Source organism: Primulina eburnea, chromosome 8 (genome assembly GCF_022965805.1).
Source record: "Primulina eburnea isolate SZY01 chromosome 8, ASM2296580v1, whole genome shotgun sequence".
NCBI lineage: Eukaryota > Viridiplantae > Streptophyta > Magnoliopsida > Lamiales > Gesneriaceae > Primulina > Primulina eburnea.
The window spans coordinates 35,157,767-35,175,031 of record NC_133108.1 but is presented as its reverse complement, the minus strand read 5'-3'; the positions used below and the strand labels follow the sequence as shown (position 1 = coordinate 35,175,031).

At 39.4% G+C, this 17,265-nt stretch overlaps 2 protein-coding genes across 2 annotated transcripts; both read left to right on the top strand.

Moving 5' to 3' along the window:
- The first annotated feature begins 8,459 nt into the window (after window positions 1–8,459).
- Window positions 8,460–8,777, top strand: LOC140839205 (uncharacterized mitochondrial protein AtMg00860-like). Its single transcript, XM_073205837.1, has one exon. The coding sequence runs from the start codon at window positions 8,460–8,462 to the stop codon at window positions 8,775–8,777; it is 318 nt and encodes a 105-aa protein (XP_073061938.1).
- A 3-nt stretch (window positions 8,778–8,780) lies between these two features.
- Window positions 8,781–10,490, top strand: LOC140839204 (uncharacterized). Its single transcript, XM_073205836.1, has 3 exons — window positions 8,781–9,197; window positions 9,861–9,991; window positions 10,046–10,490. The coding sequence occupies exons 1-3, from the start codon at window positions 8,781–8,783 to the stop codon at window positions 10,488–10,490; spliced, it is 993 nt and encodes a 330-aa protein (XP_073061937.1).
- Window positions 10,491–17,265: the final 6,775 nt, after the last annotated feature.

The following is a 17,265-nucleotide window of genomic DNA, read 5'->3' as shown; positions in this document are numbered from 1 at the left end:
TCCTCGATAATAAGAGAGGCATTCACATATAAATCCAACAATGGTTCCATGTAGATGACTGCAGGTGATTCCAAAATGGTACGGAGCATCAGATAATGGTTTGGTAAAGATGTTTGTTGCTTGTTGATCAGTAGGTACGTATTACAGATTAATTTCTTTCTTCTGCACATGATATCTGATGAAGTGGTGTCTGATGTCAATATGCTTGGTTCTGGAGTGCAGCACTGGATTGTGAGTTACGACAATTGCACTCGGATTATCATAGAAAATAAGTGACTCGCAAGCATTTATCTCATAGTTTTTAAATTTTTGTTGAATTCAAAGCATTTGAGGGTAGAAGCTTTAACAGCTAAGTATTCGGCTTCTGCAGTAGAAATGGCAATAGAATTCTGCTTTTTACTAAACCAGAAGATCAACCTATCATCGAAAAATTGATAGAATCCACTAGTACTTTTTGTATCCAACTTGCAATCTGTATATTCTACATCTGAATAACCCACAAGATTAAATGTAGAGTCTTTTGTGTACTATAAACCAACATTCTGACTCCAATTTAAATATTTCAATATACGTTTAGCAGATATATAATGAGATTTCTTGGGATCAGATTGAAATCTAGCACAGATGCATACTGCAAACATTATGATGTTCTATTAGCAGTAAAATACAACAAATAACCAATTAGATCCCAATACATGGTTACCTCTAATAAAATTATTCCTTCATCTTTATTGAGCTTAGATGAAGAACTCATTGGAGTTGAGATAGCAGAGCATGTTTCCATGTCAGGCTTTTTTAGAATCTCTTCAGTGTATTTCATCTGGTTTATGAAAATTCCAGACTCGAGCTGTCTAACTTTTAATCCTAGGAAGAATGTTAGTCTCCCATCAAGCTCATTACAAATCGATCATGCATCATCTTAGAAGCTTTATCACAAATTTTGGAGGTCAGTTGACCAAAAAATAATATCATCAATATATATGTGTACTAAGAGGATATGCTGGTTTTTGAAAAAAGTAAATAGTTTTTTTTTTTATCAATTGTTCCCATAGTGAAGTCATGATTGATAAGAAATTGAGAGAGTGTGTCATACCATGTTCTTGGTGCTTGTTTGAGGCCATATAATTCTTTATGTAATTTAAAAACATGATTTGGAGTGGAATGATCTACAAAACATGAGGGTTGTTTTACATAGTTTTCTTCTTGCAGTAGACCATTCAGAAAATCATTCTTCATATCCATTTTACGAACTCTAAAATTCTTGAAAGCTGCAAAGGCTAGCAAGATTCTGATTGCTTCAAGTCTGGCTATTAGAGCAAAGATTTCATCATAGTCTATTCATTCTTTTGTTTGAATCCTTGAGCCACTAGTCTTTCTTTGTTTTTGACTATTGTCCTTTTCTCATTTAGCTTGTTTCTGAATACTCACCGAGTTTCAATAAGTTACTGATGATTTGGTATAGATACCAGAAGCAATACTTCATTTCTTTTGAATTGATTGAGCTTTTCTTGCATTCCTTCAATCCAGCTGGGATCACTGAGTGCTTCATCAATCTTCTTCGGTTCCATATGAGCTATAAAGGCAGTAAGCATTTCTTCATCAATCATTTTCCTTCTGGTTCTAAGGGGTGGTGATGTATTACCAATAACCAATAAGGGGGGATGGGTTCTTCTCCATTTATAGCTAGTTTCTGAAAAAGTGGCCTCTTGATGTGTTTGGACAACAGGTTGCTCTGGAATCTCATTGTCACGAGCAAGTTCTGGATCTTCTAGGATATGTTATGGATTAACTAGAATCTCAACTACTGTTCCTTCTCGAGAACTTTTGGTTCTACATTGTGAGAATCATTTTCTCTTGGTGATGGTTCATCTTCACTGTCCATATTCAAATGAATCCTATCTCATCCCCTTTCCATTTTTCATATGGAGACTTTTGTAATGATCATGGGCCATTAGGCTGAACCAACAAAGGCCTCGGCCCATACCCACGCACCACTACTGGTCATGGGTCGTTAGGAGGCCCATGCCCATGGACCGTCACTCACAGAATATCTCACTCCAGGAAAGTGGTTCCTTTCGCCTTCCCCAATACTTGAACCCAGGACCTCCAGGATAAGTACATAGATTCCTAAGTGTTGGTACCAGTTGAGCTAGTAGATCAACTGGTATCAACACTTAGGAATCTAGGTACTTATCCTGGAGGTCCTGGATTCAAGTGTTGGGAAAGGCGAAAAGAACCACTTTCCTGGAGTGGGATATTCTGTGAGTGGCGGTGCATGGGCATGGGCCGAGGCCCATGCTGGACCATCCTAACGACCCATGATAAGTAGTGATGCGTGGGTATGGGCCGCGGCCTTTGTTGGTTCAGCCTAATGGCCCATGTGTATTTTGTTGACCATGGTTCTGTTATGTGTATAATAAGAAATGTTGATTGCTTATGCCCAAAACAATGAGATAAATCTGCATCACCAAGCATTTTTCTTGCTGCAAAATTAAAGATTGATGAGTGTAGTTGGGGGGAGGGGATGAATGAAGAAATGAGTTGCTTGATCTAGTTTCCAATTCCGAAAACTTTCGGAATATTAGGAGTCATGATTTGAACAACTGGTTTAGAATGTGGCAAGATGTTGTAGAAAGAAGTTTGAATCAAGTTGTAAGGCCTCGATTTTATTCTTAATAAAATATCAGTAGTTGCCACAAATTGTCTCCTTTTTCTTATAAACAAACTGATATTAGTTGAGTAACAGGCAACTGATAATAATCAACAAGCTGATAGCAACAATATACTCAAGTTAAATCAATTAAATCAACAACATTTCGAAAATAAGAAAACTAATTCTCAGGCAGAGGCTTTGTAAAGATATCAGCTACTTGTTGATCAGTAGAAACGTATTCCAGACGAATGTCCTTATTCTGCACATGATCTATAATGAAATGATGTATGATATCTTTGTGCTTTGTTCTGGAATGAAGTACTGGATTTTGCGTGATTGCTATAGCACTGGTATTGTAATAGAAAATAGGTGATTTGGAAGCTTGAACTCCGTAGTCTTTAAGTTGTTGTATCCATAGTATTTGAAAGCAGCAACTTCCAGCAGCAAGGTATTCTGCTACTGCAGTAGACGTAGCTATGGAAGTCTGCTTTTTACTAAACCAAGAGATTAGCCTATCACCAAGAAATTGACAAAAATCACTTGCGCTTTTCCTGTCCAATTTGCAATCTGCATAATCAGCACCTGAATATCCAATAAGATTGAAAGATGAATCATTAGGATACCATAAGCCGACATTCTGAGTGCCCTTCAAATATTTCAGTATGCGTTTAACAGCAATGTAATGTGACTGCTTAGGGTTAGATTGAAATCTTGCACAAATACAGACAACAAACATAATATCAGGTCTACTGGCAATAGGATATAACAGTGAACCAATAAGACCACGATACTGAGTTACCTCTACTGAAATTCCATTTTCATCCTTGTCAAGTTTAATAGATGAGCTCATAGGAGTAGAAGTAGCAGAGCATGTTTCCATGCCAAACTTTTTCAGTAATTCCTTAGTATACTTAGCTTGATTTAAGAAGATTCCAGTATCAAGTTGCTTGATCTGTAGTCCTAGGAAGAATGTTAATTCTCTCATCATGCTCATTTTAAATTGTTCCTGCATTAGTTTGGAGAACTTTGCACACAATTTGGAGTTAGTTGATTCAAGCCTTGCTACTGGTGCATAGGTTTCATCATAGTCTATTCCTTCTTATTGTCTGAAACCTTAAGCCACCAGTCTTGCTTTATTTATGACCACAGTGCCTTCTTCATTTAGTTTGTTTCTAAACACCCACTGTGTTCCAATAACAGCTTGATGAGTTGGTCAAGATACAAGAAACCAAACTTCATTTCTTTTAAATTAATTCAACTCTTCTTGCATATCTTCGATCCAACTGGGATCCAGAAGAGTTTCTTCAATTTTCTTTGGTTTATCCTGAGAGATAAAAGCAGAATGCATATATTCATTAATAATTTGCCTTCTGGTTCTCAATGGAGCTGCAGGATTACCAATAACCAAAGATGGAGGATGTGATTTCCTCCAGACAAAAGGGTTTAAAGAAATTTCGTCTTGGTCTGATGGATTTGAATCAGGCTCAGCCAAAGCAGTAGCAGGTTCTGGAATGTTCATTTCTGGTTTTGGTAAATCCTGTGTCTGAACAATTGGTTCTACCAGCGGAATGTCTAGTTCTAGATTAGAGCATCTTTAACACTAGGTTCTGCATCATCTTCACTATCCAGTTCCAGATGAATCATGTCTAACCTGTTACTTAGATTTGACACGTTAGAAGTTCCAGGAGCATTGCTATCTTCATCAAAGACAAAATGAATAGCTTCTTCAACATGGATAGTTCTATTATTGAAAATTCTGAAAGCTTTGCTTACTGCTGAATATCTAAGAAATAGTCCAGCATCTGATTTTGAGTCAAATGCAGACAAATAATTTTTACCGTTATTGTGAACAAAAAATCTGCAACCAAATACATGAAAATAAGATATGTTAGGCTTACTCCCTTTCCATATCTCATACGGAGTCTGATTGTGTCTTTTGTTGATCATTGTTCTGTTCTGTGTGTAGCATGCTGTGTTGATTTCTTCTGCCCAGAAGTGCTGAGAGATGTCTGCATCTGCAAGCATTGTTTTAGCGGCTTCTTGAAGAATTCTGCTTCTCCTCTCAGTTACTCCATCCTATTGAGGCGTTCTAGCAGCTGAATATTCATGATGAATGCCCTGTTCATTGATAAGTGCAAGATTTGCACTCAATTTATATTAGAATCCATTTTGAATTATGTTTGTTTCGAACAGAATTATGCGTTTTTGTTTTGTTTTTGTTGTCATGCCAGGAATGAAGAAAATAGTGGAAACGAAGCCAATTGGACCAAGAAAACAGAGCGGTGCACAAAAGAGGATAAGTTGCACAGCCGCGAGCACTCGATCCGACAGAGGTGCATGCACGAACGCGCCACTTCACGCGCAGCCGCGTGCGCCTAAAAATAGCATGACGGGCAGAGGTGCCCGTGCGGCAGCGCCACAACAAGCTCAGGCGCACGCGCACCAATACATGCGAGAACCAGTAGCTCGCGCGCCACCGCACGACATCATGCACGACCGCGCGTGCACAGAAGAACAGGAAGTCCCGAGAGGCGCGCGCGGCAGCACCACAAATTGCGGGACCGCGCGCGCAAACACAAGCGGATGAGCAGCAGCGCACGCGCGACCGCGCGACTTCTCGCGCCCCCTCGCGCGCCGTGCATCCAGATTATTATAAAATGCGCGAGTTAGGTCAGAAACGGGAGTTAGCCGTCATTGGAGAAACACAAGAGAGAACAGCCACCTAGGGAGAGGAAACGCACAAGCAAACACGAGACGAAGATTCGGAGCGCGAAGAATAATCACAAATACGAAGAACGACGGATCTAGGGACGGAGACGACACTTCGGATTTGTTATATTTTCCTTCGCTTCTTTATTTTATATTGTAGCGATGTCGAGAACTATGAATATGTTTGGTGTTCTCTTGGATTTCATGATGAACTAAATTTCCATTCTAGAGGTTGACGTAGCTTTGTCTATACGATGATTTGACGTGGATATTTTTATGATTGAATTCCGTTTTGTTTAATTGTGTTCTCTATATATTATTTCACTACAATTTACTGGCCGTAAATTGTATGTAGTCTGATTAATTCTACAACTCGGGAGAGGGACTATGATTATAGATCATTAGAGACGCATCGTTGAATGTTTATATCGTTCGGAAGGCGTATAACTTTAGCGAGGGTTAGGTAAAAACATTGTTTGCCTTTACCAATTAAACGTAGATTTTATTAGGAACAATTGAATCGAAGTTTGATTGGTACAATTTATTCGTCACTTGGGAAAGGGGGAATAGAATACGTAAGTGTTCTTGGCCATTAAATAATAGGAATTCAGGAATTTAAATACAACCAGGAAGAATTATTGTAGAAACTCAGTGAAATCATTCCTCTAGATATTTTCTCTCATTAATATTTCTCCATTCAGTGATTAGTTTAATTACTTTCTTGCAATCAAGTCATTTACATAAACCAAACATTCTTTCTGAATTTTCTAGATAAAGTCGAGACTATTATATTTACAAGCATTGATATATGTTTTATTTACACTCCTCGTGGGATCGACACTTGCACTTAAAAATATATTTTACTATAACTTGACGTCATGAGCTTGCGAGCAATCAAGAAAACACGCAACAAGTGTTGAATCCGCCACCGGGGTTCAATACATCAAAGGGGGAAGGAAAGCCTTCGTTTGAGGATTTGGTAGGAACATTTGTTGCTGAGTCTGGCAAAAGGATGGCAAGAACTAAGTCTCGTCTGGACAACATGGAGACACACATGGGAAATATGGGGCCCACAATGAAATCTCTGGAGACACAAATCGGATAGTTGGCCAACGCTTTGAGAGATCAGAACATGGTTCAATTTCCTAGTAACACGGAGGTTAACCCAAAAGAACAGTGCAAGGCAGTCACTTTGAGGACTGGAAAAGAGTTAGAGGTGCAAAGTTCCAAGGAGGAAATGGACAAGGAGAAGACAGTTGAAAAGGGTGAGTTTGAGGATGAAAAAGAAGAGAAAAATCAAAAGCCCAATGCCGAAGCCGAAGTTGAAGTCGAACAACCTCCTATATTTCAGCCGACTCTTCCATATCCGCAGAGGTTCAAAAAAAAGAAATTGGATGATCGGTTTGCAAAATTTTTGGAGATCTGTAAGAAGATACACATCAACATACCATTTGCTGATGCTTTGGAGCAAATGCCGAATTATGCAAAATTTATTAAAGATGTGATGTCTAAAAAGAGGAAGTTGCAGGATTTTGAGAATGTGAAACTGACTGAAGAATGTAACGCCATCCTACAAGAGAAACTACCACAGGAATTAAAAGATCCAGGGAGTTTTACTATTCCTTGCTTTATTGGTGGTTCTAAATGTAGTAAAGCTTTATGTGATTTAGGAGCAAGTATTAATTTGATGTCATTTTCTATTTACAGGGATCTGGAGCTTGGAGAAATCGAACCTACCACTATCACCTTACAGCTTGCGGACAGAAATCTCACGTATCTACGTAGGATCGTCGAAGATGTACTGGTAAAAGTGGATAAATTTATTTTTCCTGCTGACTTTGTGATTTTAGATATGGAAGAAGATCATGATGCTCCATTAATCTTTGGGAGACCGTTTCTGGTAACTGGAAGGGCATTGATAGATGTGCACAAGGGTGAACTCACCCTGAGAGTTGGCGGAGAAGCAGTCGTTTTTAACATCTATCACGCCATGAAGGGATCGAATGAGATAAGAACTTGTAAAAGCATTGATATTATAGACTCGTGTATGTCTCTTGAATGTGCAGGAACTAGGGATCCTTTGGAGAGCTGTTTGATAAGCGCTGCAGGAACTGTTGATGAAGACAATTGGGAAGTGAAAAAGCAGTTGTTGGCTCTTCAAGCATCACATAAAGAAAGAAAAACGGATGCACCGCTTGAGGAATTGGAGGTAAATGAGCAAACAAAGGTAATACCTCCTTCCCCTGATTTGAAGGAGCTGCTAAGTCACCATTGCTATGTATTTTTAGGTAAAAAGTCGACGTATCCGGTAATCATCTCTTCCTCTCTTACTTGTACTGAAAAAGATAAATTATTGAGAGTATTAAGGAAATTTAAAACTGCTTTAGGATGGTCGATTTCTGATATTAGGGGAATTAGCCCCACTATATGCATGCATAAAATTTTGATGGAGGAGTCATATACTTCTTCTGTGGATCACCAGAGGAGATTGAATCCAGCAATGAAAGAGGTTGTGAAAAATGAGGTACTGAAATTACTGAATGCTGGTGTAATTTATGCCATTTCTGATAGTAGTTGGGTATCTCCTATAAAAGTTGTGCCTAAAAAGGGTGGAATTACTGTAGTTAGAAACGAAAATGATGAACTGATATCTACTCGTACTGTAAATGGTTGGCGAGTATGTACTGATTATAGAAAGTTAAACAATGCTACACGAAAGGATCATTTTCCACTACCTTTTATTGATCAAATGCTTGATAGACTTGCTGGCTATTGTTATTATTGTTTTTTAGATGGTTATTCAGGTTATAACCAAATTGCTATAGCGCCAGAAGATCAGGAGAAGACTACTTTCACGTGTCCCTATGGCATGTTTGCTTTTAGGAGAATGCCGTTTGGGCTATGCAATGCACCTGCCACTTTCCAGAGGTGCGTGATGGCCATATTTGCAGATATGGTGGAGGAAATAATGGAAGTCTTCATGGATGACTTTTCGATATTTGGTTCGTCGTTTGATCATTGTTTACATAACATGTCCCTTGTTTTGCAGAGATGTCAAGATAAGAACTTAGTTCTTAATTGGGAGAAGTGTCACTTTATGGTCCAAGAGGGTATTGTTCTTGGACATAAAGTGTCTTCTAAGGGATTAGAGGTAGACCGAGCTAAAGTCGTCGCAATCGAAAAACTTCCCCCACCAAGGAACATCAAGGGAATAAGGAGCTTTCTAGGACATGCGGGGTTTTATCGTAGATTTATTAGAGATTTTTCTAAGATTAATAAAACCATGTGTAACTTGCTTGAAAAAGAGTCGACTTTTATATTTGATGATGATTGTTTGCAGGCATTAGAGAAGATCAAAATGGCATTGGTGACTGCACCGATCATGATAGTGCCAGACTGGAAAGAGCCTTTTTAGCTAATGTGTGAAGCAAGTGATTATGCAGTGGGCGCTGTCTTAGGCCAAAGAAGGGAAAATATGGTTAGGGCAATTTACTACGCAAGCCGCACAATGGATGCTGCACAGCAAAATTACACTACGACCGAGAAGGAGATGCTTGTAGTAGTATTTGCATTCGACAAATTCAGATCTTATTTGATTGGCACAAAAGTAATCGTTTTCACTGACCATGCAGCTATTCGCTACCTATTCGCCAAGAAGGATGCAAAACCACGCTTGATAAGGTGGATTTTGCTATTACAAGAATTTGACTTTGAGGTCAAGGATAAAAAGGGTAGTGAGAATCAAGTAGCTGACCACTTGTCGAGGCTTGAGCTGGTGGATAAGAAAGAGGAGGGAGCCATACAAGAAACATTCCCAGATGAACAAATTTTTGAGGTAAGTTCTGTACTTCCTCGGTTTGCTGATATTGCTAATTTTTTGTCTTGCGGCACCCTCCCCCCAGATTTGAGCTATCATCAGAAGAAGAAATTCATCCATGATCTCAAGTTCTATTATTGGGATGATCCATTTGTGTATAAGAGATGTGCTGACCAAGTGATTAGGAGATGCGTGGAGGGTATCGAAGCACGTCAAATTCTAGAGAAGTGTCACTCTTCACCATATGGTGGACAATTTGGAGCGTCACGAACAGCAGCTAAGGTATTGCAATCTGGTTTTTATCGGCCTAGTTTGTTTAATGATAGTTATACCTTAGTAAAATCATGTGATAGATGCCAAAGGTTAGGAAACTTCTCCAGGCGTCACAAATTACCACTGATAAATGTTTTGGAAGTGGAACTTTTTGACGTTTGGGGCATTGATTTCATGGGACCCTTTCCCCCTTCTTTTGGTAATTCTTATATTTTATTAGCTGTGGATTATGTTTCGAAATTGATGGAAGCAATCGCCACCAACACTAATGACGCTCATGTTGTCGTTAAATTCGTGCATAAGAACATCTTCACAAGGTTTGGAACACCGAGAGCCATCATAAGTGACGAAGGTAGGCATTTTTGCAATAGAATTTTCAACTCACTTTTGGCTAAATACAATGTGAAGCACAAAGTGGCACGAGCATATCATGCTCAGTTGAATGGACAAGTTGAAGTATCCAACCGAGAAATTAAGCAAATACTGGAAAAGACTGTCAACACCAACCGGAGGGATTGGGCAATGAAGTTGGATGATGCGTTATGGGCTTATCGGACTGCATTCAAGACGCCTATTGGGATGTCTTCCTATAGGGTAGTATTTGAGAAAGCATGTCATCTGTCGTTGGAGTTGGAGCATAGAGCATTTTGGGCTGTGAAGAAATTAAATTTTGATTGGAAAGCTTACGTTAGAAAACTGCAGTTGAGCGAGATGGATGAATTCCGAAATGACGCATATGAGAATGCCAAGATCTACAAAGAGCAAACTAAGAAGTGGCATGACAAAATCATTGTCCGAAGGGAGCTCAAACCAGGACAACAAGTACTACTGTTCAACTCTCGTCTGAAGTTGTTCCCTAGTAAGCTAAAGTCGCGTTGGTCAGGGCCATTTGTTGTGGAAACGGTGTCTCCTTATGGGGGTATCGAGCTAAAGTGCAGTTCTGGGAGAACCTTCAAGGTGAATGGACAGCGGGTTAAGCCGTACTATGGGACTGAAGTAAGGAATATCGACAGTGTCAAGTTGAGCGAACCAAACTGATCAGACTGGTGACAGTCGGGCTGACGACGTTAAACCAAGTGTTGTGTGGGAGGCAACCCACAATGATCTTTCGCATTCATTTTGTTCACTTTATTTCATTTTAATCTTTAATTCGTTGCTTTTAATTATTTTCATTCGCGTATTGATTTGAATTGCTTTAATTTTTGCATGTGTGAAAAAAAAAGTGGACAGACGCATGCGCGCCACCGCGCGACTTCTCGCGCAGCAGCGCGCTCAAAACCAGTGGGCAGGCACAGAAGCATGTGCGCGGCCATGCCATTTCTCGCGCTACCGCGCGCTCCTCATCATCGAGTGACGAACAAAAGCAAGCGCACAGCAGCGCCACTTCTCGCGCGATCGCGCGCTCTCAACCATAGACGGAGGTAGAAGGGTGCGCGTGGCCGCGCCACATCTCGCGCGCATTGCGCACAGTTTTTTTTATAACCTACTCCTTGATTTTTTTTCGATCAAATTCATCTTCCCCTCAGAAAAGCAGCCGCCTCCTCTCCATTCTCTCCTCACAAAAAACCCCTCTCCAAAAAATCTTCACGTCCACAAATCCATCCTCTCCCCCTCACAAAACTTCAATCAAACTCTTCAAACAAACACTCACAGTCAAACCTTCACACCACCAACAGCCACGCCGCCGCCGCCGCCGTCGCTCCTCGCCGCCACCTCCACTTGCTACCGTCGAGCATCATATACGGTTAATTTTCTACACTCAAGGGTCCCGTTTCTTTTACGTTGTTATCATTTGGGGATATTTTTCTGATTTCAAACAATTGTTGGTGGAATTGTGTCTATAGTTGTTGATTATAAGTGTGGATATTGTTGATAATCATGCCGCCTAGAAAAAGATCGAAGGATGTGGCTTCCTCTTCTCGTTCCTACGATGCTCAAAAATTTTGGAACAAGGAAGCATTCCGAGTTTACGAGAGTACCATGTCTAGGTCGATTATTAGAGAAAGAGGGATATATATGACATACCTTAACTGTGCTGTAATTGAGGAAGTTGTGCAAAGGGGGTGGGTAGATATAGCCTAGTCACCGCCAGATGCAATTATATCTGTAGTCCGGGAATTCTATGCTAATCTGATAATCACACACGAGGAATATGGGGTTTTGGTACGAGGGAAACTGGTCTATTTCGATCGGCAACCAATAATGCTATTTATAATCTGTCGAGTTTTGAAAATGACGATTATACTGCTTTGATTACTGGGACTATGGATTACGATGCGATTCTAAGGACCTTATGCATCGAGGGTGCCGAGTGGCGCTTGAATCAGGGCTCCCCAGTCACTCTGAAGATATCTGACTTACGCCGTGACCCACGCAGTTGGGCATATTTTATTCTCTCACGGATCATGCCCTCCTTATATCAGACAGAAATTACAAAGGATAAAGTGGCGTTGATTTACGCCATAATGACTGGGAAAACCGTGGATCTTGAGAAGCTCATTCACAGTTTTATCATGCGTGCTGGTACGAGACTCATGATCGTCAGCCTCCCTTGTGCACATACTATCACTGCCCTATGTCTTCATGCCGGTGTGCAATGGGGCGCACATGAACAGGTCTTGAAAGCCAAGGGCCCAATCACGGTATATGAAGCACACCGTCTGCGCTTTGGAAGCGAGTTAGAACGACAAGAGGCTAGGGCAGATTTCAACCAGAGGGCCAGAGATCGCCAACCGCCGCCACCACCATCGATCCCTCGTGCCAGTTTGCGAGACAAGATGTTCCAAATGGAACAAGATACGCGGGCGCAGCCCAGAGAGCTGGCCGAACACCGACACACTAGAAATACCTTCATGTCTTTTATGATGGACTTTACATCGGTGCTCGCCCAGCGTTTTCCGCCCATGGGACCCGAGGATGCTCCATTTCCACCACATCCAGTGTGGCCAACACAGTACCCACCACCAAATCTATCACCGCCACAGCCCATGGACGATGAAGCTGAAGATACCGGGAACGACGACTCGAGGCCCGAGTTTTGACACTCGGGAGCGAGGTATGTGTTGTCATGTTCTTTATTTCTATACATTGAGGACAATGCATACTTTAAGTTTGGGGGGAGGTAAAATTGCTTGTTAGAATTTTTTTTTGCATTTTTTTTATTGCTCAGTAGTTGTTTTGATTTTTTTATTGCATGCTAGATTTGTTAGGTAGAGTCATGGATAAGTAAAATGTGTGACCGATGATGAAAACTGGATTGCGATCCTGAAATATATATGTGTTCATGATAACTAAGGAGTCACAATTATTTTGCACTGTCGTGTTTTTTGATACTATCGTTGCTTAGAGACAAGTTGCATGCCTGTGATGCTAAATAGATGAGGGAGATCTGATTCTTGGTAATTCTTGCATGACATTGATTGACACTTTTGCAAACATTGAAATGATCTAGGAAATTTTTTTCACAATATCTTTGGGCATATATTCTTTGTTTACTATCAATTGTAGCCATTTGAGCTTCGAATTAATTGAGATGCTTAAAATTTCTTTTGTACCTACCTCTATATCATTTTTGGTTGAGGAAATGCATGTGATTAGTTTTTTTGAGTTGACTAATGGATTGACGGAAATCTAGAACTTGTTTGAACACTTTTTGAGGCGAAATACGGATAATATGTGACATAGGAATGATTTAGGCGATCTTTGGAGCCGTTTTGAGCCTTCGAGCCTACCAAACGAAAATGAAATATCCCTAATGTCCCATTTTGAGCCTACTAAATATCAAGTGGTGTATGTCAATAAAATACAATTAGCCCCCACTTGTATTTATTCTACATCCCACAACAACTATCTAATGAAACTTATACACTTATTGTCCTACCTAATTTTCAGAGAAATAAGTTCATGGGTGTTGTAATGATTCAAAAACTCCTTGAAAAGAAAAAGAAACAAAAATTGAAGTGTGCAAAAAAAGAGTTGAAAATAGACAAAAAAAAAAAAAAAGAGAAGAAAAACAATCAAAGAAATGAATCAAACAAAAGTGGTGAAAAAGGAAAATGTGGAAAATAGAGGATATGATGGGGAAGAAAACAATAAAGTGATGGTGAATGAAATGATAGTAAAAATGATGAAGATTTGATTATTTTTCTCAAATTTTGATTTCCATACCCTTTATTGTATCCGTGAGTCGTGGCCTAACATTACAAGCCTAAAAGACCTATTAACCTTGTCACATTTATCCAATATACTAGTGGAAAAAAGTTGTTCAAGTCAAACCTATGGATACCTGAAAAACATTGTCAACGAGTATAGACTTTAATCACTTGCTTGCAAGCATCTCATTTTGTGATTTCATATTTGGCATACTTGTGTTGACTATCTTTCGAGCCAAATAATCACCGATAAAGTCCTATTTGATCTATGAATGTGAATTTGTATTTTAATGAAGTGTGAGTTGCACTGAGCTGATGATTTATTGATTCTGTAAGGTGAATGGGTATTACAACTCTATTTGAGCATTTGATTGGATAAACGAACATTGACATATCACACACGCACGTGACTCTTGGGAAATCGTGAATCACATGAAATTAGATACGTCGGAGGCCAATATCACTTTTTGCATATCCATGACTATAGTCGTACCATTAATTTTTCTTAATTATTTGCTTTTATTTTATTTTGCTCGGGACTAGCAAAAGTTCAAGTTTGAGGGTTTGATAAGTGCAAGATTTGCACTTAATTTTTATTAGAATCCATTTTGAATTATGCTTGTTTCGAACTGAATTATGCGGTTTTTGGTTTGTTTTTGTTGTCATGCCAGGAATGAAGAAAATAGTGGAAACGAAGCCAATTGGACCAAGAAAACAGAGCGGTGCGCAAAAGAGGATAAGTTCCACAGCCGCGAGCACTCGAGCCGACAAAGGTGCGCGCGCGACTGCGCCCCTTCATGCGCAGCCGCGCGCGCCTAAAAATAGCATGACGGGCAGAGATGCACGCGCGGCAGCGACACATCACGCGCAGGCTCGCTCGCACCAATACATGGGAGAACCAGTAGCTCACGTGCCACCGCGCGCGCACAGAAGAACAGGAAGTCCCGAGAGGCGCGAACGGCAGCACCACAACTTGCGCGACCGCGCGCGCACAGACACAAGCAGATGAGCAGCAGCACACGTGCGACCGCATGACTTCTCGTGCCACCGCGTGCGCTGTGCGTCCAGATTATTATAAAATGCGCGAGTTAGGTCAGAAACGGGAGTTAGCCGTCATTGGAGAAACACGCGAGAGAACAGCCACCTACGGAGAGGAAACGCACAAGCAAACACGAGACGAAGATTCGGAGCGTGAAAAACAATCACAAATACGAAGAACGACGGACCTGGGGACGAAGACGACACTTCGGATTTGTTATCTTTTCCTTCGCTTCTTAATTTTATAGTGTAGCATTCTCGAGAACTATGAATATGTCTTGTGTTTACTTGGATTACGTGATGAACTAAATTTTTATTCTATAGGTTGACGTAGCTTTGTCTATACGATGATTTGACGTGTATATTTTTATGATTGAATTCCGTTTTGTTTAATTGTGTTCTCTATATATTATTTCACTGCAATTTACTAGCTATAAATTGTATGTAGTCTGATTAATTCTACAACTCGGGAGAGGGACTAGGATTACAGATCATTAGAGACGCATCGTTGAATGTTTATATCGTTCGGAAGGCGTATAACTTTAGCTAGGCTTAGGTAAGAACATTGTTTGCCTTTATCAATTAAACGTAGATTTTATTAGGAATAATTGAATCGAAGTTTGATTGGCACAATTTATTCGTCACTTGGGAAAGGGGGAATAAAATACATAAGTGTTCTTGGCCATTAAATAATAGGAATTCAGGAATCTAAATACAACCAGGAAGAATTATTGTAGAAACTTAGTGAAATCATTCCTCTATATATTTTCTCTCATTGATATTTCTCCATTCGGTGATTAGTTTAATTACTTTCTTGCAATCAAGTCATTTACATAAACCAAACATTCTTTCTGAATTTTCTAGATAAAGTCGAGAATATTATAATTACAAGCATTAATATATGTTTTATTTACACTCCTCGTGGGATCGATACTTGCACTTAAAAATACATTTTACTATAACTTGATGTCGTGAGCTTGCGAGCAGTCAAGAAAACACGCAACATTCATCCAAGTATAACTCAAGAATCTTGTTAGTAAACTCAGTTCCCCAATCACTTCTGATTTTAATGACAGAAATAGATTTTTCATTTTGAATTCTTTTCAGAAGCTTGATCAGTAGACTACTGGTTTTCATTTTGAATTTTTTTTCCAGCAAGAAATATTTCCAAATAAATCTAGAAAAGTTATCAACAACAAGAAGTGTATATTTCATTTGCCCTAAGCTCATGATAGGGATTGGACCAAACAAGTTCATATGCAATAGTTCCAAACACCTTGAAGTTGATTTACTACCTTTATTTTTGAAGCTAGATCTGACTTGCTTACCAAGTTGACATACAGAACAAACATGATTCTTAACAAAGTTTATATCAGCCAAACCATCAACTATGTTCTGCTTCTTGAGATTATTGATTGACATGAAATTCAGATGATTCAATCTCTAATGCCATAGTCAATGTTTATCACTAAGAGAGGCAACTAAACACTTATGAACATTAATATGATCTTTATTCCATGAAACATTGTATGTGTTACCTTCTCTTTTTCCAGTTAATACAGTAGACTCATCAGCATTTTTAACTGTGAATGTGTGCTTCTGAAAAGCAACAGAGTAACCATTATCATACAGTTGGCTAATGCTAATAAATTTGTAACAAAGATTTTTGACTAATAGTACATCATTGATAGTAATGTTACCATGGATAATCTTACCCTTACCCACGGTTTTTCCTTTTGAATTATCTCCAAATGTTATCTTTGATCCAGTACAACTCATTACTTCTGATAGTAGAATTTTCTGTCCAGTCATGTGTCTGGAACATCCACTGTCCAGACACCATGTGGAGCTGCTGAATTTGGGTTTCCTCTCCTGTTCTTGCAAACACAAATTTTAGTATCTGATACCCAATCTATTTGGGTCCAACCTTATCAGTTCTTTAGGGACCCATATTTATACAATTCTAGGTGACCTTATACTTCGAGTATCCAAAGAGGTGTGTGCAACAGAAGTCTGCTATTTCTAACAGAATGCATCTTAGAATAATGTTCTTACCTTCTATTTTTGTTGTCTGGTCTGTATCTCTTCTGAACAGGTCTAGAATTATAGTACTAGTAGTTTTTAACCTTCATAGAGAGTTGTCCGCCTGAGTTGAATCCTCTGCTGGATTCAGAACTCTGGTGAACCCTTCCCTTAGGTTCAACATAACCCAAACCATAATGCTTCTTTCTGTTCGTCTGATCTACAGTCCTTTCAACTCTAACAGTTGGTACTTCAAGTTCATATACCACATTGGATTTGACAAAGTGAATGAATTTCCCTTTGCCTTTATCCAGCTCTGGTTTAGTACTTGTTTCAGAAGTGCTTTCATTATTCCTGAATCTGAGACCACTCCTATCACCGGATTGCTTCTGCAACTTTTGCATCTTCTCTAAAGAAACAGAAGACTTGTTCCATGCATTTATCAAAACAGATAGCTTCTGATTTCAGACCTCATTGTTTGGTAGTCTGCATTTACTCTTTCATTCTCAGTTCTTAACTTACTCATCTCAACTTTTAAATCATTGCAGTTGTTTTCTTGCAAGCAAGTGAACTTACTGACTTGATCTTTTAAGTCTTGATTT

What these genes read in the sequence shown, in the direction of transcription:
- LOC140839205 (XM_073205837.1), top strand. Translation starts at nt 8,460, where the DNA reads ATGGTCCAAGAGGGTATTGTTCTTGGACATAAAGTGTCTTCTAAGGGA.
- LOC140839204 (XM_073205836.1), top strand. Translation starts at nt 8,781, where the DNA reads ATGTGTGAAGCAAGTGATTATGCAGTGGGCGCTGTCTTAGGCCAAAGA. An exon ending in CAGATGAACAAATTTTTGAG is followed by an intron (nt 9,198 to 9,860) that starts GTAAGTTCTGTA and finishes TACAATGTGAAG; the next exon opens with CACAAAGTGGCACGAGCATA. An exon ending in GCAATGAAGTTGGATGATGC is followed by an intron (nt 9,992 to 10,045) that starts GTTATGGGCTTA and finishes GTCTTCCTATAG; the next exon opens with GGTAGTATTTGAGAAAGCAT.